The sequence below is a fragment of the Ricinus communis genome, chromosome 3, assembly GCF_019578655.1.
Source record: "Ricinus communis isolate WT05 ecotype wild-type chromosome 3, ASM1957865v1, whole genome shotgun sequence".
NCBI classification, from domain to species: Eukaryota; Viridiplantae; Streptophyta; class Magnoliopsida; order Malpighiales; family Euphorbiaceae; genus Ricinus; species Ricinus communis.
Window position 1 is genome coordinate 30,328,721 of NC_063258.1, and position 24,233 is coordinate 30,352,953.

The 24,233-nt window shown below is 33.4% G+C and overlaps 5 protein-coding genes across 5 annotated transcripts; 3 read left to right on the plus strand and 2 right to left on the minus strand.

The window, feature by feature from the left end:
* Positions 1-1,173: 1,173 nt before the first annotated feature.
* On the minus strand, positions 1,174-3,972 carry LOC8275621 (PITH domain-containing protein 1). Its single transcript, XM_002516422.4, has 9 exons — positions 3,742-3,972; positions 3,458-3,538; positions 3,296-3,345; positions 3,088-3,165; positions 2,789-2,846; positions 2,652-2,701; positions 2,400-2,508; positions 2,246-2,307; positions 1,174-1,508 (listed from the first exon to the last, which is right to left on the minus strand). The coding sequence occupies exons 1-9, from the start codon at positions 3,823-3,825 to the stop codon at positions 1,466-1,468; spliced, it is 615 nt and encodes a 204-aa protein (XP_002516468.2). The 5' UTR covers positions 3,826-3,972; the 3' UTR covers positions 1,174-1,465.
* A 1,345-nt stretch (positions 3,973-5,317) lies between these two features.
* On the plus strand, positions 5,318-7,283 carry LOC8275622. Its single transcript, XM_002516423.3, has 3 exons — positions 5,318-5,704; positions 5,889-6,047; positions 6,691-7,283. The coding sequence occupies exons 1-3, from the start codon at positions 5,429-5,431 to the stop codon at positions 7,042-7,044; spliced, it is 789 nt and encodes a 262-aa protein (XP_002516469.2). The 5' UTR covers positions 5,318-5,428; the 3' UTR covers positions 7,045-7,283.
* Positions 7,284-10,632: 3,349 nt separating this feature from the next.
* LOC8275623 (probable protein phosphatase 2C 72) lies at positions 10,633-12,618 on the plus strand. Its single transcript, XM_002516424.4, has 5 exons — positions 10,633-10,923; positions 11,154-11,468; positions 11,596-11,710; positions 11,939-12,162; positions 12,265-12,618. Exons 1-5 carry the CDS (start codon positions 10,750-10,752, stop codon positions 12,472-12,474), a joined length of 1,038 nt encoding a protein of 345 aa, XP_002516470.1. The 5' UTR covers positions 10,633-10,749; the 3' UTR covers positions 12,475-12,618.
* Positions 12,619-13,009: 391 nt separating this feature from the next.
* On the minus strand, positions 13,010-16,037 carry LOC8275624. The gene is made up of 5 exons (XM_002516425.4): positions 15,856-16,037; positions 15,442-15,723; positions 15,261-15,366; positions 13,846-13,989; positions 13,010-13,517 (listed from the first exon to the last, which is right to left on the minus strand). Exons 2-5 carry the CDS (start codon positions 15,711-15,713, stop codon positions 13,269-13,271), a joined length of 771 nt encoding a protein of 256 aa, XP_002516471.1. The 5' UTR covers positions 15,714-15,723; positions 15,856-16,037; the 3' UTR covers positions 13,010-13,268.
* Positions 16,038-20,271: 4,234 nt separating this feature from the next.
* LOC8275625 (vacuolar-processing enzyme) lies at positions 20,272-24,206 on the plus strand. Its single transcript, XM_002516426.4, has 9 exons — positions 20,272-20,583; positions 21,239-21,403; positions 21,513-21,669; positions 21,838-21,923; positions 22,015-22,214; positions 22,576-22,624; positions 22,796-23,005; positions 23,469-23,675; positions 23,772-24,206. The coding sequence occupies exons 1-9, from the start codon at positions 20,362-20,364 to the stop codon at positions 23,952-23,954; spliced, it is 1,479 nt and encodes a 492-aa protein (XP_002516472.1). The 5' UTR covers positions 20,272-20,361; the 3' UTR covers positions 23,955-24,206.
* The last annotated feature ends 27 nt before the right edge of the window (positions 24,207-24,233 follow it).

Consider the following 24,233-nt stretch of genomic DNA (forward strand, 5'->3'; position numbering starts at 1 on the left):
ATTTGGTACTTGTTGCAATTGTTTCAAGTATCGCACTTGTAAGTAAAAAAAATAACCCAACATATGTTATTTAGTTGCAACCCACTAAATTTGAGTATTTAAAATACTTTATTGTCTCTCTAAAATGTTATTAACCGGTCCATGACTGAGTCAGACCTCAATATTTCAATAAGAAAATAGCTGCTTTTCTAGGAGAGGCCAAACAATAGCCAAATATCTCAAGTAAAAATTTCAATTTTTATGAACATTCAGATTCTTGTAATACCTGAATGAAGAAAATAAGAGACAAAGACAGAAAAACAATAACACCTAGATCAGCGGCGAATCTTGCAGGGGTTTAAAGAAGAAAGATGACCAAATGACATGCGTTAATTGATGCGAGGTTAGAGAAGAAAGATGACTGGTAAATGTTGCAAAGGTGGAGAAGCAAGATGACCGGCGAATGCTGCAAGGGTGGAGACTTGAAGAAAGATGACGACAATTGAGAGTTTGCAATGGTGGAGGCTTGAGAGGTGAGAGAGTGGCGTGGAGGCTATAAGAGGTAGAGAATAGAAACAAAATAGGATTAAGATTTCTTATTTATAATATATTATGTTTTTCCTTTATTTTAATTTGCAAATATATCAAAACAACACATGTTTAAATAAAATTTTATAGTTTTAATTTTATAAATTTGTGTATAATTTTTTTATTTTGTAGTAAATAATTTTCTTAATTTCATATAAGATATTTCTATTTTTTATATTTATTAAGTGCTTTGAAATTTTGATTTTATCTATACATAAATCTTGAGTTTTAATGAAAGTTTAACTTTTTTCTTTTTTGTTTTTTACTAATAAATGTATTTAACTTTTACTTACAGCAAAATTATATTATTTTAAATAAAATTAAAATTTTATTTTTTCTTATTATTTTATTTTATATATATAATATTACTTCCACATATTAAAGATTTATCTTATGTTTCTGAAGATCCAATTATATATATTAAATTATGAGATAAAATATTTTTAACATGTGTCATTTTGATATATAGAAATTTTATTTTAACATGTATTTTTATTTTCCATACATGACATAGAACTTCAAAATTCCATATAATTTTATAATTTTTATTATTAATTTATCAACTAATAAATTATATTTTAATTAAATAATAATACTAATATTGAAAAAAAAAATATTTTAATTATATATTAACTAGCAAACCAGGGACAGGATATTTTCATCGGATAAAATCTTTCAGCAAGAAACTAGATAGTAATCAATAAGAACAAAGAATAACTTTTCAAAACACACATAAACTAATAGCAATGTCCTTTTCTTCCTGTAAGTAGAGTGCCATTACAAGAAACGCCCGCCAGCAGAGAAAGGGGTTCAAAATAACAAGGATTAAATCATTCCGTCATGACTGTACAGCAAGGTCTCGATCCGTTCCTTGTTAAGAAAACAGAGGACTTGTTCTTCATTTATCAAAATCTATAAGACCACCAGAAATATTGCTCGTCCTGCACAAACCATAATTCCCATGAGAAACGATATACAAAAAAACAGTACACAGAATACACAACAAACAGTTTCAAATGGATACTGGCATGCACAAACGAGACTTTGTACATGAAACTAGCTCATCCCACCTACTTAAGGCGTGACCCTTCTGTGTAGTTCCGACAATTAAATCCCATCAACCATTTAATGGACCAGATTGAGAAGGCCAACTATAAACTATAGCAAAGAGGTCATAATGTACTTCTACCTTTTGAGGTAAAGATAATTAACTAACTTAATAATGTGATTGCAGAATATAAAGGAGTTATGTGCATAATTTACTACTGTTCTTAATTAAAAAATACAGATTTAAGAACCTTTATAATGTGATTCTATTTGCTTTGGTTCTCAGATCAGTAACACATATATTGGTAGTAGTCTCACTAGAAGTGACAGAATCAAGCAGGTCTAATATCATGATATAAAGAGTCATCAAGAAGTAAGCAGGCATTCATTTCAAATCCTTCCATACTCTAATAGTTATAATTGATTGCTGGGGGATAAGATGGTTTCATTAAATACAATGCATTGGCTAATTATATCAGAATGCTAATGACCTAAAGTATGTGCGAGAATGTTGCCTTAGAAATTGCATCTATATATTAAATCCCTGATCAAGCCTCCTAAAATTTGCACCACATTATTACGAGTAAAAACCTAAACTTTAAACCATCCAAAGATAGCAGATGACACTTACTTGTGGTCCGAAGGGTTGGGCCTGAGTTCATAAACAATGGTTGAAACAACATCCCTCTTCAGCTGTTGACCATAGACAGGAAAAGGTGTCATTCAAGTTATATTAAGCAAACTGGAGTGAAAATATCACCGAACTTTGTCTTTCACCGTCCTACCTGCGTGGCTTCACCTCTAAAGCCAATATAGTGTATGCGACTTGTGTCACCACCAAAACTACCAGGAAAGTGCAATGTGATGCTTGAAACACTTTGAAATTTAGCAAATCTGTTTAGAAGAAAATTGATGATCATACCAACAATTATTGGTAACAAAGAAATTATACCTGCCAACTTGACATGACAGGTTGCTACCAAATGTGCCAACTATTTATGTCACGTAGTCATAATGGTTTAGATGGATATACTTACCTTGTCTGGTACTCTAACACTCCTTGCAAATTCTCAACCAAGTCCCACTCCTTGAAGCAAAAGGTTCAACTATTTCAGATAAATTAAAACTGCTAAATTTATCTATAACACTCCAAAAGACTCGGATGAAATAATACCTGAACAGGTTGCATACTTTGAGCATCTGAGAAGTCTATGCTATCTCGATTAATGAATCTATCATATTTTCCAAAGAACAAATCTTAGTTAAGAAAAAGGAGAAAAACATAATAAGATTGACAATAATGACAAAGCCAGAAATGCAAGCTAGCCTAAGTAGTAAGACCTCAGCAATGCTGTACCCAATATCTTGTATTGGCTGTGAGCTGGACTTCATAGAAGCACCGCCATCTTAAACAAGTAGGTGCAATTGAAGAAGCAATGAATATGCTTTCATAAATATGAAGAATAAACTTACGCTTTCATCTTCGATGGACTTGTTCCATCAGCACCACCAACAATTGAAATGCTCTTGATCTTAACATCAGGTGAGAATCTATTAATATAAAAAACAAGATGTCACTATACTAGTATCTATGATACATCAAACTTCTTAGTAAGGTCACACAGCAATACCACTGATTCAAAATATTTTTGCAATTAACCATATAAAATTAGTGACTTACGGGATATAAACAAGCAACTCAGGATCACCATAATTGCTTTCCAAGTATTCCTGATTACAAACATGAAATATTTCACATGCTTTTCACTACTATTGCAGACACGAACGCAGTAAAGATAAGAAAGAGAAAAGGCATAAATAAATAGAATTCTCACTATATTACCCCTGAAAAATCAAGACGCTGCTCCCAAGGTTTAAAAACTGACTTCACACTTCCTGCAACCGCCTCATTTAGCGCAGATGCCTAACCAAACAATCACAATAACAACAACGCCATGTCGAGATCGAAAGTCAGTGAGGTAAAATAACCGCTACAAAAAGATTGAAAAAAAAAGCAATTGGGAATCGGTAAACAGTTGCTGATTCGATTGATAAGATAGGGAGCGTGAAATTGAAACGCAATAAGAGTTTTTTCTTATTCTTTTGCATTTCCTTTTTGCGTTTTACCTTAGGAAGGTCTATGTATTTGTAAAGAGACCAGTTAGCAGAGCAATCGTGATCTTCGCAGTTATGATCATGTAAACAAGCCATTTTCTCGCCGTTTCAAAGACACGAGAATACTCTGTTTAGCAGTGATAAGAAAGATAGTGCTGAAGAAACATCCAGATTCGAGACAGAAACAAAACTCTCCGTTTCTTCTTTTTCTTTTTTTTTCCCATGCTTTTCTTTTAGGTTAATTATTAAACTATCCTTAATATTTATGTTAATTTATATTGATCCTGCTGTTTCAATATTGTCCTTTTTTAGTCCTTAAATGAAAAATATGGATTTCTCTCCTCGCTGTTAATGTTCCGAAGCAAAGGATGCCAAAAACAAAAGGCCTATATAATTAATTAAGAAAATTAAATTGCTAATATAAAAACTAGGAGTTATGAATCAAAAGATTCATGTGATTTATTGTAAAAAAAAAATTTTATGTAATTTTTAAATGATAATAAATAAATAATATCTTAAATGAAATCTTATTGAAGTGGAGAAATAAATTGTCACTCTCACTGTTACAAAAAAGTCTAACACCTTAAAATGAAAACCACCTACATTAAAACTAATAACCTTCAAAAGGAGAAAAAAAATATTAAAATAAAATAAATATGAAAATCAATAAATAAATAATAAAATCATTAAATTAAAATAAAAAAGGTTATAGATGGAAGGAGTTATCGCCCATTTTTAGTTTTTGCTTATATAAAGAGGAAAAGAGGTTGTATTATAAGAAATATAAAACTAAATATATTAATAAAAATATAATATGTAATTAAATTCAATATTCAAAAAACTAAAATATTATCTAATTTCAAAAATCTAGCATCAAAGCAACTGATAAACTAGGTTTTAATCTTAGATTCATTACCAATATTATAAAACTTAACTTGTTCATTCACCTTCTTAAATACCTCAATTTCATCATCAAAGATGATATTAAAAGTGAACAGCTTTCTTCTTCTTTTTTTTTTTTTTTCTTAATTTATCGACCCCATATGAGATTGTACTTCTAATATTTTGATATAATATCACATCTATTAATATATTTTGATATAATATCACATCTATTAACATATTTTGATATAATATCACATCTATTAACATATAAACTAGTATGAGATCCATAAAGTAAACATAAAAGGAATTATTAATTTTAAACTAATAAATAATATTATATTTGATAAAGATTCGTTAAAAGATTTATTTTTATTTGCTAAAAAGTTTTTACATTTAGTGTATTATTATTGAATACATTTTAAAATAAAATAAATATTAAATATTGTATTTAAAATAAATTTAAAATTCAACTTAATATTTTATTTAATAAGAAGTTTATAAAAAGACCATAAAGAATAAAATAGAAATAAATAAAATAATAAAATTAAAAAGTTAGTTTTTGAAATATATTAAGATTAAAATATATTATTCATTTATAAACTTTATTATTTTATTAAAACTTAATTTAACTATAATATGAAATAAAAGAAATTAACCATAATCAATTACATAAACTTTATTTATGTTTTTGTAATTTTACCCCTCCTCAAAACGCATCGTTTCCTTTTCCTCACCACACCAGTCACCAGCTCTCTTGTTCCGAAATCCAATTGCGAAGCGAGAACTCTGCAGAGAGAGAGAGAGAGAGAGAGGGATGGAGGTAAGGGCGACGGAAGGAGCAGATGGGTCAGGATCAGGAAGAGGGAGATTCACGTTAAAGCCAACAAGAATAAACAGCGAGGACATATTATTTTGCTTAGACATCGATGCAGAATCAATGGCGGAAATGAAAACTACAGGCCCAACTGGTAGACCTCTAACCAGATTAGAATCTATCAAGCAAGCTATTCTTCTTTTTATCAATGCCAAGCTATCTATCAATCCCGATCATCGCTTTGCTTTCGCCACTCTTTCTAAATCCGCTTCTTGGGTACGTATTACTTTGTGAGATAGATTGTTATGAAATTTGTGTGAAGTTTTCAGTATGATATCGTTTTCTATAATAAGGTTATTTGTTCAATTAGGTGAAAAATTAAGGATCTTATGTGTTTGTGTGTGTATATATGTATAACAGAGTTGTTGTGTTATTTGTTTTTCTTTTGATTTATTTATAGCTTCGAAAAGAGTTTAGTGGTGAAGTTGAGTCTGCAGTTGCTGCTCTTAGGGGGCTGTCAGCTAGTTCATCTTCTGGTCAAGCAGACCTTACACATTTATTTCGATTAGCAGCTCATGAAGCCAAGAAATCCCATGCTCAAAACCGGATTTTAAGAGTGGTAAGTGCTTTTTAGTTCGTTGTAACTGTTACACTTGAACTTGTTGGTAATTATAGATAATCCCAACTCATCTTCCCTTTAATAGAGGCTCACCCGGCGCACAATGTGCTTTTCTGGGGGAGGATGGGCATAATTTGCGTATCCCTCCCCTTTTATCTTTATAGAGAGGTTATTTTCACACCGAGCCTGTGACTTACTGGTCACCAAAGAAGCAACTTTACCATCTGCTCCAAGTAGTTAACAATGAAATCTATGAATTCGAATCCTTTGGAATGTTTAAAGCAGGATAGAAACATTACATTCAGCCTTTTTCTCATGTCGCTAGCTTTGGCTGAATCTAGTTTGTTTGGAACAGCATTTGGAAAGATCTTTCTTTTATCCTATGCCATGTTGCTGACCCGTTTGATTTCCAGCTGGTGCATTCTATTTTCATTTGGAGCGGAGAAATAGAATTTATATAGCCCACCTCAATTAAGTTGGATTAAAGCTTAGTTGAGTTGAGTTTTAGATGCTATTGAAATGTACTGTATTGTGAAGTTCAACAAGTAATTACTTAATTATTGCTTACTATGACTATGCTTATGACATTCTGCCTTTTCTTACTCTCCATTTGTCATGAGCGACGAATATTGTGTTGGTTCAGATTCTTGTCTACTGTAGATCATCTGTTCGACCACAACACCAATGGCCGATTAACCAGAAACTCTTTACCTTGGATGTCATGTATCTCCATGATAAACCTGGACCTGACAACTGTCCCCAGGAGGTCTATGATGCACTTGTAGACACCCTTGAACATGTTAGCGAGTACGAGGGTTACATATATGAGACTGGGCAGGGCGTCCGGGTCCTTCTCCGCTACATGTCTATTCTGTTAGCTCACCCTCAGCAACGATGCACCCAAGATGACATGGACATACCCAAGGCTCTAGCAAAAAGATCACCTGCAGCTGATTCAGCAAATTGTGAAGATAGCGTCACCGTATCCAGCCAATGAGACCATGAGTTTTTCAGTGATAATGAGTTCCATGTTGTTTCTTATATTTTTGCTTTATTTCTTTGCTATTGAAAATGTCTCCTGTATGTGCTTTTGAGCTTTTGCTGAAGTTAGTGAAGTCTTCCAGTTGACGACGTATATTTGGCGCACTTAACCTTAGCCTATATTTTTGTACAAGTTGTAAATTCATCTTTTCTATGGAATCTCAGCCAACCATCTAGCAAGATTGCATTTTATCATAGTTTGTCTTTAACAAGTAATGTGAATCTTGCAAATTGGGTCCCTGATTTGTGTATGGACCTGCCTTGCATTCGTGTAAAGCAGGGAGAACGCAATAAGTAGGAGTCTTTGTTCCTGCAATGCAAGGGAAATGTCCCGATCTTGTTTGTCTCTCTATTCTGATGAGAAAATTGACTAGTAAAAGTCTTTGATTCTGCAATTGAAAGGAAATGCCCTACTATCTTTACCTCTAATTTGTTTATCTACTGTGACAAAAGCACGGTAAGGTGTAGAGTATGAGTTTGCTTGAGGTCATTCTTTCAGAATTTGAGTAGAAGATTGTTAAACTCACTTTAACTTCTAAAGGAATGACCATTTGATGGTGGAAATAGCCAGATTCCCACCTTGCTCTTTTGTGTTCACCAGGAGATTGCTGGCTTCAGTTGCACAGCAGAAGCCACCTTTCCTATTAATTTTTCCTTTTTAACCAGAGTGAATAAGAAATTATCATTTTATGATTATTATTATTATTAAAAATCAGAGGTAATACTTCTTCGCATATAAAAATATGAGCCGAAAAGAGTTGAAATATTTTTTTTTTATCACTTAAAACTAATTGGATCTTATGTCATTATACTCTGAGATAAACGGAATTAATTTCAATGATGCAATTATTTTATTTTTCAATTCCTTTTACTGTTTTCATAGTTCTGCCTAAGTAATTCTTAGCAATTCCACCATTAGCTTCACAAACAAAGTCTTTTTAAGGCATTTGGTTTAAAAATTGATTTGGTAAATTCATGATCCGACTCACCGGCTCCCATCTCATTATGATTTCTTATATTTTCTAATATATAATGATTATGAACGTACAATTTTGGTGATTGGATCAATCCACTCTTACACTGCAAGTCTATATCTATTACTTAAATATTTGATTTCAGTGGCACTCTATGTTTTTGCACAATGCAAATGTGGTTCTTTTCTAATAAAATACCCAGCAATAAACATTGGAGATTCTCATTACAATTATCTATCAATGAAATTGCACAGTGAAGAGTTTTCTCAATTTGTATCTTATTTTAGCTCTAATTCATTTCTTCATGTTTTGCAATACAAAACTTGATAAGATGTTATAGTTATCCAACTTGTCAATTGAGATGGGATATTAAAGTTAGCTGAATTATTGAAGTCATGAGGATTTGATGTGGAATTTGAAGAAAGAAAGAAAACTAAATCAGATGTGCAATGCAAAAGAAATATTTGATACAAAGAGTGGGATTGAATTGCCATCAGAGCATGTGGGTGGCCTAAGAATATTATAGACAATTGTCCAAGTGGGTTTCAATAATTTTCAGCATCATTTCCTTTAAATTAGAAGGGATTGAATCATTTTTTTTAGAATCATTCTTGCACCCTATTTTATTAATTAAGTTGACAATATCGAAAAGATGAGTTCTTTTTATGATGAGTTGTAACTTATGAGATCAGATTATTATTTTTTTATTGTATAACTCAATCAAATACATTAAAATAATTATTTAATTAAATGTAAAACATTTAACTTTGGAACAAAATTAGTCTTATGAAATTGTTATTGATATGCCAATTTCTGACTGGGTTATAAAATCATAACCTCATTTTTCTTCATTGAATAGATGAATTATTGATTCTAAAGAAAAGAAAAAGAAATATCCATTAACTTGAAGGAAGTTTGATGAATAAAAAGTCTAATAAAATAAAATATAAAATATGCGTAGTCGGTGATTCCTCATAATATCCAAAGCCAAGTAAGTCGGTCGGACTCCAAATGTACTATGTATTATTATAATATACATTTCTACAAATGTAAAATATACACGTATTTAAAATCCAAAAAAGAAAAAGAAAAAACCCCTACACGTATTTCACATTTATTCACTTAAATTATGCTTCTTATGCAAATAGATACATTAATTATGAAAGAACAATCATTTCTTAAAATTTAAGTCTATATATAAATAAAAGATTGATGCCAAATTATTAAAAACTAATTGGGTGCCTTTCAAGACACTTGTCCTTTCAATGAACGCTAGAGTTCTTTTTTCTTTTAAGAAATTGTGTAAATGTCGTTAGCATTTGTGTGTTTTATGCTTTTTCAAATGCATTATTAACCAACTACTTATGAACAAGGTTTATAAATTCGGACACTCATATTATGAGCTGAATTATCATATATGTTGTAAGTTTTTGATAATAAATTATTGTTTTAGATCATGTAAGATTTATAAATATATTAAAAAAATAAACATATTGTATCAATTATTTTTATATCTCTATATAATAATTGAATTTACGCTCGTGAAAGAGTTAAATAATTTTTAAAATTAAATTAATTGAATAATAATAATTTAATAAATATCTATATTTTTGAACTAAAATTATTTTTATAATTAATTTATATCCATAAAACTAACTTGATTTATTTACCGTAAATCACATGATAGTCATTAATATCCAATAATATAGAATAAAAATGTTGGTCGGCCAATGGTACAACATTAATAAAATCCACAACCTTTGGAGTAGGTACCACAAATAAATTCAAAACAATTAGAAGTCAACCAATGATTTCATGATATTATTATTGATTAATGATTCTAAAATATAAATTGATCCGTTGTTTCTTTTTCCAAAAAAAAAAATTGTACGGCCAAGATGATTTGATAAACGTTACAAGACATAAGAAATTTGCTAACATGACCAACTTGATGTGGGTCCCCCGTGCCTTTTCTCATACTTGGTTTTAAGCTAAATGAAGCATAATTCCACTCTTAATCCTTTGTACGGGAAGACATAAATAAAAGGGCATTTTGTTCAGGTCTTGAATCATAATTCCTCTCTACAAAACTATAGTATTACTTAGTTAATTACATCTCTAAATTTTGCTTACTTCAGAAAGAGCTTTTATTTGCTCCCTTGAGTAGACAGCATGCCAACATTGGCTTGTAAGCTCATAAAATGAAATTCAACATCCATCTGACATTCCCTAAATCATGGTCTTTCTAGCTAATCCTGATTAATTAGAGCTCCTAACAATTAATTCTTAGCTCTAAAAGAATTGCATTCTGGTAAACTTGGATTTCTAACTACTAGATTATTAGGATACAACAACAGTTAGATTAAAGTCTTTTTTAAAAAATAAATAAACAAAATAAAAGATGACTATGGCTGTTAAGTATATACTAGTCCTACAGGATTACACATCATATTCTTGGCCCTTTAAATGAATCTTGGGGTAGTCTAAAATAATACCCAACATTAAAAAAAGAGTGAATTATTGAACCCAGGTTGTGTTTTCAGCTCACTGGGAGCCACTTCCTCTGTATAAATATAATTATTACTTGGCTAACATGCGCACTTTGAGCTGCATACATACATGATTAAGCAGACTAATATAATACATAGGTCATTTGGAGTTTAATAAGAAAACTTGTACAAGTTGAGATGGGAATCTGTATATCCTCTGCATCTTCAGAGATACACCAAGCCGAGGATGAGCATGAAAATGGTGTATACTTAGGAGAAAATATTGCTTTTAATGGAGTTGACGGACTTGGTTCCCTATATTCTAAAGAGGGAAGCAAAAAGTTAAACCAAGATGCTGCCATTCTTCATCAGGTTAGTTAATGGATTGGTTCTCTCTTTATATTTTTTCTATTTACTCGTTCTTGTTTTGGTTTTCTCCATATTGTAACTCAAATAATTTTATTTTTTTTTTGGTTTCCCTTTTCCGTTGTTCATTCTCAAAGAAGAAAGAAAAAAAATTTCAGTTTTTGTGTTATGGTGTTTTATATATATATATGTATAGTTCTTGCAGTTCTTATTGATTGAAAGTTGTTTTATGCTAGGGCTATGGAGAGGAAGATGGAGCTTTCTGCGGAGTTTTTGATGGGCATGGAAAGAATGGCCATATAGTAAGCAAGATTGTAAGGAACATGTTGCCGTCACTGCTACTAAGCCAAAAGAATGCCTTGGCTAAGACGAAGATTATTGCCGATGGCAACACTCAGAAAATTGAAGATGGTTTATTTCCAAGCAAGAATTTTCATCTATGGAACGAGGCTTGTATCAGTGCTTTCAAGGCTATGGACAAGGAAGTCAAGCTTCAAGAAAGCTTAGATTTCTCTTGCAGTGGCACCACAGCCGTAGTTGTTGTAAGACAGGTAAGTTTTATTTGTATCATCATGTTTTTTCTTTTTTCCCATTTCTTTTTCTCTTTCTGCAATATACGGGAAAACTTGTACTCGTGTTTTCTCTTACATTTTGCTTTTTCTTTGAAAATTTAAACAGGGTGAAGATCTTGTCATAGCTAATCTTGGAGACTCAAGGGCAATATTAGGTACAATAAAAGACAATGGAATTATGGCTGTTCAATTAACCAATGATTTGAAGCCTAGTGTACCAAGTAAGTCATTTTTTTCCCTCTAATATAGATGGCAAATTTATTGCAAGTTTGCAACTATAAGCAAAAAAATTTCTTCTGATAGTAACCTCAAACTAACCTGTCCGAAGGCATATATTTTCATGTGAGCAAGATTTCAGGGAAAAGAGAAAAAGAAAAAAAGAAATCTGCACATTTAGTAATGGATTTCTGCACAAATTTTGATAGATCGATTATCAACTGCAATTTCAGGTGAAGCAGCTAGAATAAGAAAGTGTAATGGCAGAGTGCTTGCACTAAAGGAAGAACCACACATCCAGAGAGTGTGGCTACCTCATGAAGACTTACCAGGCCTAGCCATGTCTCGAGCTTTTGGAGACTTCCTACTTAAAACCCATGGAATAATTGCATTACCTGAGATCTCTTATCACCGATTAACATCTGATGATCAGTTCATCGTTCTTGCCAGCGATGGGGTAAGCCTGTTTCTAAGAAAGTTGGTTCTTTTTAGCCAGTTCAGCATGCCATTAACATGACATGAAAGTAAGAAAAATCTTGCCTTTTCTCTTGTGGTTCAGGTATGGGATGTGCTGAGTAACAATGAAGTTGCATCCATAGTGTGGGCAGCAGATAGTGAAACGGCTGCAGCCAAGGCAGTAGTGGAGGCTGCTACAGCCACATGGAAGACGAAGTATCCATTTTCAAAGGTAGACGATTGTACTGCAGTTTGCCTTTTCCTACACAAGAAGCAACGGCGACATGCAGGTAGCGAAGACTTCATTTATTAGCTCATTTTGTCAGCCTTAGCAGCAACAGTTCGGCATTGCTGCATATTATATTTGAAAATTGCCGACTATTTTCCCATCACTATGATATGTGGCCACATACTATAGATTCAAAGAAATACATACCGACTTTCAGTTAACCATCAATGGGAAGGAATGGATTCAGGATTGATTGCTAATAAGTACGAGTAGAAATTAATCTATCAAATGATTTTAAAGATTTACAATGAAACAAGTCCGATAAAATATCTCCATGATGCTTCTAATGCTAACAGCTCTCCAATTTCCGCACAATAGCAAGGAACCTTTGAAGTTACTGCTGAAGTAGCAGATAACTTGCAGGGAAATATGGCTTCAATTCAACGCTTCAAAGCACCATACTTCCTATACATATTAGCATCGCAAATTAAACCAATCAATCGTCTGTTTGGCCTTGGAATAATTCATTTCCAACTATATTCTTTTCAAAGTATAAGTCCAGTTTCGTGCACTGCTTAAGAAACTAATCAGACTTTATTAAAGAAGGGTTAGTAAAAGATTCAAGCGGCAAGGAGAGAGTATTCTATATTCAATAGGTACCCAATTGTAAGTCTATAAAACTGAACATGCTATGATACTCCCAAGTAAAAAGTATCATTTTTAAGAATGGAACGGAAGGAGAAAAAAAAAAAAATCTATTTCGCATCTCTTGAGAGATATTTTTGGTGTATAGCTATCCATAAAAAGCAACAGAAAACAAAATCGGCAAGTCCATGAGCCCCAAAGTAAACCAACTCAATATCCATATCTCCGAAAAATCAAACAGAATCATTCTTTGGATCATCCCCAAGTAGATCGTCATATGAAACAGGTACCCTGATCCTGTCATGAACAGGTATGTGCTTCCTCTCAGTACTGGGCTGTTCATGCTGATTTTGAGGTACGGGCTGAGAATCATTTGGAACACTGGATAGGGCCCCATCAGATATTGAAACTACAGTTTCTTGAGAGGAACCTTCCTTATTTTGCTGTGGTGCTGGTCTGCTGTTCTGTCGCCTAAATTGCTTCTGAGAAATAAATCCAGATGGTAGATGTTACTACTTCAAAGAAACATAGTGAATAAAACTACTAAACACAGTTAAAGCCTTAAGAGAATACAAGACGGAACATGGTGTCTGAAGTTCAAAATACTGCACAAACAGACCATAAAAGATAAAAGATGAACGCTGTAGATGGCAACTGGTCACCTCTATCCTTGTTGGCATGCATGGGAATGTTATATTATTAAAAACCTAATTTTCATATGCATTAATGCTAACAGAAGCATATCACTTTTTATTAGCCTTGCTCGGATGGGATGGTTTTATCTTTATTGAATAGAACTGGTGTACGCACCTCAAATTCCTTGGTTTTTTTCATTATCTCTTGGTAGGCCTTAGGTTCTTTTGTTTTCACGATGTTCCATAATATCCCACCTCCTGTTCGGAAACGTCCACCATCAGCAGTCATCTGCCCTCCACAAGACAGTACTGCATCCACCTGAAACATGCATATTTTAGCATCAATAAAGAAAAAGTATTGCAACAGCTGTTAAGCAAACAAAACAAATGCTGAGAACAGCATCATTATGATGGGGCGAGCTTATAATACAGCCTTAAGAGCCAGACAAATAAAAATTACTACTCACTCAACCTGACCACATAGCCAAGCAACAAGATATAAACCTGGTACTGTATATAGAAATTTAAGATACTGATTAAAATGTATAAACAGTTGTGTTTACGACTGATAATCACCATACTTCAAGGTTCAAATTGTGATTACAAACTGAATTCATAACGTCATCTACAAGAAAAGCCATTAAAAGACTCAAATTTTCAAGAACATTTAAAAGTCTAATTCCATTTTATCTGTTAGTAAATGTGAACCTGTATGGGCGAGGGGAAAAAGATTGACATGCAAGCCAAGTCAATGAAGTCGAGGAAAAAAAAAAAAAAAAAACCTACACAAAGAGAAACTGACGTGATTCAGCCAAGGTATATCTCATCTTAGAGCAGAGAATTTTCTGAAGCAGCAAAATGCTTCTGCCATGAAAATCTGCAAGGGTAGGGAAGAAATATAAAGCATCAGATATTTAGAATGGCTTTAAAGTTAAAATAGAGGGGATAGCATTGTTGGCTGTGGACCAGTCCAAATCCAAATTCTCACCTTTTTTATCAGGAACCAGGAAAATTTTACTTGTCCATACCAAAACAGAAGGGTGGTCTGTTTCTAAACATAAAAAGGGAGCGAAAAAGAGACAAATACAAAGAGGGCTAAGGTCAAGTAATACAGAGCGAAAAAAGGAGATGAATACAAAGGGGTAAGTCCACACGACACCCAGAAGAAATTAGTAGCAATATGAGAAACTGAGATACCACATCTGGAAATATCAAGGGAGACGACAAGACCAATGAATGTCTAGAGAAATTTGAAGAAAGGCTAATCTTTCAAGTTTTAACATTCAAAAGGAAGCACAAAGGGGGGAAAACAAAATGGTTTGACAAAAAAATGAGAGAAGCACCAACCACTAGGATACGTACACGCGCATTCTCAGAACAAGAAAAACGCATTAAAACATCTCATATTAACATTATGCGATTCTGCTAAGGATTAATGCATCATAAGTTTATCACCCAACGAAATATTAAACTGCAAATTTGACATGAAACATCACACTACAACTACCAAAATCAGTCAATAAACTTAGCACAAACATCATCCATCTTGGTAATTTATATAAATGCAAGAAATAATATTCCTGAAAGTACCTCTTTCACGAGGTCACCCAGCCTAGAAACCCCAAGACAAGCCACAGCAGTGTATACCATGTAGGATTTCTTCTCTTTTAGACGTCTACATACATCCAACACAAACCTGCAAATAAAATAAAGACATCATCATATCAAGTCCAGAATCAATTAACTTCTTAATTCAACTAAAAGAAATTACCTGTTTATATCAGTAACATTTGGTCCCGGACCGCCTCTTTTTTTCCTTTTTCTCTTGTTCTTCTTCTTCTCCTTCTTATTTTCTTTATGTTCAATATTTTTGCTTTGATATGATTCGCTTTCAAAACTGTTACACCCGTTACTGCTCTTTGCAAAATCAGTTTGAGAATTCTGTTCTATTACTTCTCCTTCTTCCACATCAACCATCTCAACATCTCCTTCATCTTCTTCTTCTTCGTAAATAGCTTCTAATACACTCTCTCCTTCCTCCATCAAAACACACCTTCAGAAAAAAATAGTAATAATAATAAGCTAAATAAATTTAAGTGAGTGTGAATTATCAAAACCCTAAACGTAAGAACAAAAAGAAACATAAAGAAAAATATAGTAAGCAAATAAGGAAGAGAAAGCTAACCTTTTTAAAGTTAGGATGCTAACTGTTGATGATTATATGAAACTTGGCTCGAGTTCTGCTAGCGGCTGATGACGGTGCGTGTGGTCTTATTGGGTTTTCAAGTGAAAAATCATGGAGGTTTGGTTTAAAGAGGAAGAATAATTTATCCGCATTACGGTTAGGGGATTCCTTCGTACCAAACAAGGGTGTTTTATCGTCTCAAATGGGCAACGTTCTCTTATTGGGTCTATATGGATTTAGCCCAATGGACCCACCCTTTCATGAACTTTTTCTTTTTGAGAAAACCCTTTTCATGATCTTAGTCAAAGATGCTAAATCGAAATAAATTCAACTTATTTCTTTTTCTTTTTTAACAATCTCTGCATAACTTAAGATTTTTTTTTTAAACAATACAATGTATAAAGGGGATGAAGAAATGGGTCTCAAACTCAAGAGCCATCCCAGCCCATAAATACCCCTTGCCACCAGGCTACAATCTTGGTGCTTGATCAACATTCTGTCGTATCATTGATAATTCTAGATTTTAACATTTAAATGATTAAATTTTATGGTTTGAGGCTTTTAAAAGTTCCTCATTTTTTTTGGTTATTTTTTATTTATTTATTTATTTATAGTAATGTGAAGCATTAAATAAAGCCCTTATATCCATTAGTTTGATATGTAAACTTCAACGAAATAAATTTTTAGTTTTCTGGGAGCAAAATTGGGAGAATAAAATAAATTTTGAGCCAAAATTAGGAGTTAGAACAAAGAAGACCAAAATTTACATTATATTATGCACTTGCTAATTTGTGAGAGGGTAAATCTTGCATAAAAATAAAATCATTATGCACTTACTCCATGAAACAGGGGGGCATTTTGCCCGTCTCAACCACCAAGCTGGCTTCACTCTGAGCGCTCTTCACTTCCTTGTTAATAAGCTTCTCAATTACCTCTCTTCAATTCACTAAATAACATCTTAGTTATTGACGGGTTCCGATTCAATAATATATCATATTTAATTCCTAACTTTTTGTGTGAATTCTAATCTTAGCATGCCAACTAATGAAAATAAGAATATTTTCTGTCTCAAAAAAAAAAAAAGAATTATATTCTTTCTTCCTGCTTCTCTTACAACTCTGGTCTCTCGAGGTTGGATCTCCTCAACTGAATCGCTGTCTGCGCATTCATAAAAGATTGTTATGAAAATGAAACTTTTTGGGATGGGTTTAGATAAATTCCAATGCAGCTCTACTACGCAACTTGCAGCTGCTCACACCACCAATTTGCACGAATGATGAATACTGAAAGCAAAGCAAAAAAAGCAGCCTATGATTATGACATTTCATCCCCAGTCTTTTTAACTTAATGACCCAATGTTCATCTTTTATCTGTCACTCACAGAGATTAATTATTCATGCATTCATCTGTATCTGCAGGCACTTGACTAAAACCAGAAGAACACAAAATATAACAACAAAAGTTCATTTCTCTTAAATATCATTTTATAATTATATCAAAGTTAAGTGTAAGCAAACATATATGGAATCTCGTTGATTAAAATCTGAGACACGTTTTCAGACATAATTTATCGAAATCTTTGCTTATACGAGAATGAAGACTGTCAACCGAAATAACAACCTCATGAAAAGAGCATTTGATTAGCTCCCGAAATTAATTATGGAAAGTTTGTAATAAACATGAAAATCATTACCGTGTCTTTTTTAACTGAAAACTCAAACGTAACAGCATTCACGTTTTTTTTTTGTTCTTTGTTGGTAATTCTGGATTACTCCAAGGCAGCACAAGATGATTTCGTAATTCCTTAATTCACTCCTTTAGTTTTGATCAAATGTTTGGTACGGAAAATGAAATTATTATATTATATATGTAGGTCCAATATATTTTGCCCAACTTGCAACTGAAAACTGCAATAATTTACAAGAGACATCAGGCATGACGACTGAAAAACAAAGATCTTAGCTGCTCTGATGTGACATGAATTCTTTGTTTTTCTTTTTTCTTTTGGGTTGAATATAACTGAATGAATATCCATTCACCCATATATGGTCCTATTATCAGGAACTTTGAAAAACCAATTTAGTTAGCATCACAAACCAGAGATGAATTATACTGCAAGGTGATAAGTACAGCTTACTTTTTCAATTGTAACAAGTAACAAGCGATTTCCTTTTAGAGAACAAGAGCTTTTGAAAACGAGGGACAACAACCCATATATCCAATCCTAATGCTGTCTCCCAGTGTATGTCACTGTATATGTAAATCAATCTCCAACTGAAAATCAGCAGAATTCACTAATGAAAAATTGAACTCGTTTGAAATTAAAATTATATTTCTTAAGTTTGTTGATGAAAAAGAGTTGTTGATGAGGTCACTTGTCTCCAATAGGATTCGTTTATAAAATTAAACTAAGATGCTAGAAGTTAGCATTCGAGAGGGAAAAGGAGCAATGTTTATGGACATGTTGTATGCTGATGATAGCCCTTTATCAGAATAACTCAAGTTGTTAGCTAACATTTGATAGCTTAAACAGAGATCAAGGGAACTTAAAAGAATGAAAAGGTTATCATTCTAAATTTTTAAGCCTAATTCACACAAAAACTTCAAGCTGCGGAAAAATTTGAATCATCATTCTATAAAATTGATGATATGAACAGTTGATCGCCATTTATGTGGCATGATTTTGGTGAATTGGAAATTATAAAAATTGGTTAAGTATTTTGAGTTTTATATATATACACATCCAGATTAGATCGATCTAGCTTATGATGCTTATCCTATTTTATAATTCTCTATTTACCAAAATCACGCCACATATTATTATTAAATTAAAATTTTTAAAATTATTTTATTCATTTGATAAAATTTTGATATAATAAATTGACATAAATGATATAATAAAAATTAAAATGTAACTTAAAAGAGTAGAGTAATCAATTCCATGGATATTGAATAGAAATTAAAAAAAAAAAAAAAAAAAGATAGAAGAGGAGTGTGAGAAAGAGATTCTTTAGTGCGTCAACGTCATCAATCTTTTCTACCTCTAATACCCAAAGCATGAAACGGATTCTAATAGATTCCATTCCAGTCTCCATCTTTATTGGACAAAAAGGGTTGGATTAATTCCTCTCATGTGATAAGCAGAACGCCATCCAACAACAACAAGACTCTGTACAGACACTTTCCCCCCCCATATACACTGATGCTCCATAACTCCAACCAAGTTGGCTCATTTTAATGGAATTTATTTAAGGTACTGAGCTTTTCTTGGTTGAGTCCTTAGCTGGTCTATATGTACGTGGTTAAATCAAGACCCTAAACTCATTATCTAAGATACAGCATCACAAGTAGTGGAATGATCTCATGTCAACTTCACCTTCCCTTCTTCTATTTTTATTAACAGGTTGATGACTTTTACTTTTTCATGTACTTGATTAGTAACGACTCGATGATATACTAATTAAAATATGAAGACTTATTCAAGGCTAAGCCATAGTGAAGTGAAGATCATTCAATGGATTCGAATCTTTTATATTTCACTATTGTGATGGTGACTAATTGTCATACATGTCATGGGTTCCTAATTATGTGTTCTTAGCTATGCAGAATTATATTTATGTATATAAAATTTAAATATTCAAAAAGTAATATTTAACTTTTATTCTAGAAAAATAAAAATATCATATTATGTATAAAGATGGGTATTAATGGAAAAATATTTTTGACATAAAAGGCTGCATAATTTAGCAGGAACAGGAACAGAAAAGGTGGAAGATATATTTCTTAAAGCTTAATCAGCTTCGCTCCTCTAAACACCACCTCAACAAATCAAAGACCCTTTATAGAACTCCACACCCTTTGATGCTCAAACCTTCCTTCTTCTTCTTCTTCTTTTTTCCTTTTTCTTTAGAAACAGAAAAGCTTGCAACTTAACCCTAATAAAAAACCTTAGATATGATATGAACCCATGATTAAATCTTAGTTTTTGTTTTTAAAAAATGTTTTTGGTAATTAAGCCAATCCAAAAGTTAAAAAAGATTTGGTTTAATCTTGTTGGTTAAGATTTTGCTCAAAAAATGGAGAGAAAGAAACAAGAGAAACACCCTCCAATCAGAATCCATTGCTTTTGCTTCTTAAACGGCGAGGGATTGGAGTGTCTGTGCCTGTGGCCCCTACCACAGCACACAAAAGTTTCCCACCCCCAAAGCAACCTGATCATTTGATCCGCTGCACAAAATTTCACCGTAACTGACCTGTGGATCCAACCAAAACAACGGGTCAGATAAATCCCATTCCAACAAAATTCCATCCTGACTGTCAAAAAAGAAAAGGGACCTACCCACGTGGAAAAGTGCGGGAGATAGATTTTATTAATAAAAGCACTTTAGACTTGTCTATAAATAAATATGCTCACCTGTTATTCTCTTCTAAGTTCTAACCAACTCTGTATTTTTTTCCTCTCACCAACCAATCCAACCTTCTCCCGCGCCAACGGAGAATCCCGCGATGACGATACGACTCTCCACCGGCATAATCCTTATCCTGCTAACTCTATGCGGTGTCGTTTCGAGTAGTCGGGACATCGTTGGAGATGTTATCCGGTTGCCATCGGAAGCTTCTAGATTCTTTCGTCCAGCTGATGGTAAAAATGGTGATGATGATTCTGCGGGGACAAGATGGGCGATTTTGATTGCTGGATCTAACGGTTACTGGAATTACAGGCACCAGGTTAAAATATTTTTACTCCATAGGCGTTTATTCATTTGTCTTTCCTTAATATTTGGTAGTTCTAGCTGAGTTCACTTTTTGTTGTGAAATTTGAACCTTTTTCAAAAAAAGTTTTAATTAATCTTTCTTAGTTGTGTTTTAATGATCATGTTTGCCACTGACTCCTTTTTCTTTTTTTTTTCTTTTTCGTGGTGATGTAATAATAGAGTTTAGAGCTTTGTCTCTTTTTCCTCTGTAAAATCACAGAATATTATTTGGTTATCTTGCATACCAATTTGTAACTTTGTACTTGTTACGCGTCAGTGATTGATCTCTTAAGGTGACGAAATTCTCAGGAAGCTTCCTTTTCTAATTGAATCATAAAGGACAACTTTCACTTTAATTGGTCTTTAACTTTTCCATTGAGCTCTGTTATTGGATTAATGTTTCTTTAACTATGCAAGTCTTTAATATCTAAATAACACGGATACTGATCAGTTAATTGGGCGATCTAAGCAACCATGTTGCCTCTATTAAATAGATATGTAACTGGTCATTTTGAACTTAATTTGTCCTAATCTGTTCTTATGCATAAGTTTGTGTTTATCTTGGAGCTGCTTTCATCTTTTGGTTTATATTGGATAATAACATTATATGACTTTGGTTTCTTGTTCAGGCTGATGTTTGTCATGCCTATCAACTCCTGAGGAAAGGCGGGCTGAAGGAGGAAAATATCATTGTGTTCATGTATGATGACATTGCTTATAATGAAGAAAATCCAAGGCAAGGGATCATCATTAATAATCCACATGGCGAGGATGTATATAAAGGTGTTCCAAAGGTCTGCTGCTTTTTCTTTTCCTCCCACTACCCCCTCTTTTAACTTTGGTGTCAATTTGCCTATGCAAACATTGGGTTTTCTCTCTTCTAATTGTTCTTTTTAACGACAGGATTACACGGGTGAAAATGTTACTGTTGGCAATTTTTTTGCTGCTATTCTTGGAAACAGAACTGCTCTTACTGGGGGCAGAGGGAAAGTTGTGGATAGTGGTCCCAATGATCATATTTTCGTATACTACACCGATCATGGGGGTCCTGGGGTCCTAGGTCAGTAGCAGTTAAAATGATTTTCTAATGGAACGTTACAAATTGCATTGATCCACATTTGATCAGTGTGTGTTTACACCTGCATTGAGCTGCAGAATAATCAAAAAGTATTACTCCATATGTGTGCTAAAATTGGTACTTATTCTTCCTATCATGGTTTATTATCAGGGATGCCTACCAATCCTTACCTTTATGCTAATGATCTGATTGACGTCTTAAAAAAGAAGCATGCTTCTGGGACCTATAAAAGCTTGGTAAATCACTCGTTGGATTCTCAACTAAAAATATTTTGTGCAAATCTCTATTGTGTATTGTTCTGAATGGATTATATCTGTAAAACTGCAGGTGTTCTATCTTGAAGCTTGTGAATCTGGGAGTATATTTGAGGGCCTTCTTCCTGAAGGTCTGAACATATATGCAACCACGGCATCAAATGCAGAAGAGAGCAGTTGGGGCACCTATTGCCCTGGAGAGTATCCCAGTCCTCCCCCAGAATATGAAACCTGTTTGGGCGACTTGTATAGCATTGCTTGGATGGAGGATAGGTATGCAAAGTGTTTGATTCTGAAATTGTTTACCTTAAATGTTACGAAATATTGAACAGAGAGAACATCATGGTCTAGTTGCTTTCACCTCTCAACCTGCTGTTTCTGTGAAACTATAGCAATAACTAAAAGAAAAAAGAAAAAAGAAAAAAGAGGAACCCAATAGGTAAATGGATGATATTATCATTCACTACTTATTTTGGCGGAAGTATAGCTGGGGTGATTCTCTTGGCCCAATCTTATTTTTCTTTTTATTATGTACAGTTCACAAGACTGAAAAAATGAATTCTTAAGTTTGTAGAGATAAATTTCAAATGCTTGCTTTCTTACACTTGCTTTTTTCTTTAAACCTTTTTAACAGTGATGTACACAATTTACAGACAGAAACTCTACACCAGCAATATGAACTGGTATGTAAATTTATCTGTGTTGCTTTGTTAATATGGAATATGGTCCAATGGAGGGTTTTTTTTTTTTAATTCTTTTTATTGGAGAACATTCTAAATGCCTTCATTTTCACATAGATATGGTGTTTCTACCTTCCTACATCTTCATGTGGGTTTTCTATACTTCATTTGCAGGTTAAAAGGAGGACTTCAAATGGCAATTCTGCTTATGGATCTCATGTCATGCAATATGGAGATGTAGGACTTAGCAGAGAAAATCTCTTCCTGTATATGGGTACCAATCCTGCAAATGATAACTACACTTTTGTGGATGAGAACTCCTTGACGCCACCTTCAAAAGCTGTTAACCAGCGGGATGCTGATCTTGTGCATTTCTGGGATAAGGTTATTTTCTTACCTGATTTCTTCTATCGTAGTTAAATTTATTTCCTTCCACTGTTGTTTCCCTGGAAATTTATGTGAACGTTAGTGCAGAGCAATTAGGGGTGTGATCAAATGAGTTAGAAAGATAAAGATGATTGACCTTGCCGCTATCAGAATGGATACAATAATGCCACAATGTTTTTGAGTTGTTTATAAAATTATTTCTAAGGTAGCCTAAGAGGTTTTCGGAAGGATACAAAGATATGGAATTCGGATATTTTCTAGGGACCTAAATTCTAGGCTAGGCTAATAGATAGGATGAAGTTTAGTTTATGAAGCTTTTCTAGGATATTCTGCATCAGTTGCTTACAGCATGAAAACATGGAGATACTTTTTTCTCCAGCATATTACTGTTCTAAATGCAATCAACTATTGTTCCAGTTTATCCAATCTAATCTATAAATTCCTTCTATATTCTTTGCAGTACCGCAAAGCCCCAGATGGATCTGCCAGGAAGGATCAAGCTCAGAAGCAGTTTGTTGAAGCAATGTCTCATAGAATGCACATAGATCACAGCGTGAAACTCATTGGGAAGCTCCTGTTTGGACTTGAAAAGGCATCGGAGGTGCTGAGCACTGTTCGTCCTGCTGGGCAACCTCTTGTTGATGACTGGGATTGCCTCAAAAAACTGGTAATGGTTCGAATTCTTAGCCTGTGATGGCAGATTTAATGCCCCCAATGTCATTAGTGAGTTTTGAGAAACTGCTTTCCTTCTTCTATTATGCAGGTGAGGACTTTTGAGACACATTGTGGATCAATATCCCAGTATGGTATGAAACACATGCGTTCTCTTGCAAACCTCTGTAATGCTGGAATTCGAGAGGAACAGATGGCTGAGGCATCAGCACAAGCTTGTATCACGTTTCCATCTGGTCCATGGAGCTCTCTTCATAAGGGATTCAGTGCATGATTGACAAAAATGTGATATTTAAAGCAAAAGGATATGTCAATGATGTTATATACATGTATGCTATAGTTTGAAGATTGTCCTTGCGATTGCTTCCATGTAAATATAAATTAGAAGCATCTCTAGCAGATTGCATTGTAGCATAAGCGCATGTTTCAAATGTAGAATGCCGGAAACATCTTTTTTTTTTTTATGAATCAGTGTTCTGGCAATCTCTGGTAACATCCTGTTATTTATGAATCAGTGTTCTGGCAATCTCTGACATTATTGTTTTTAACATTT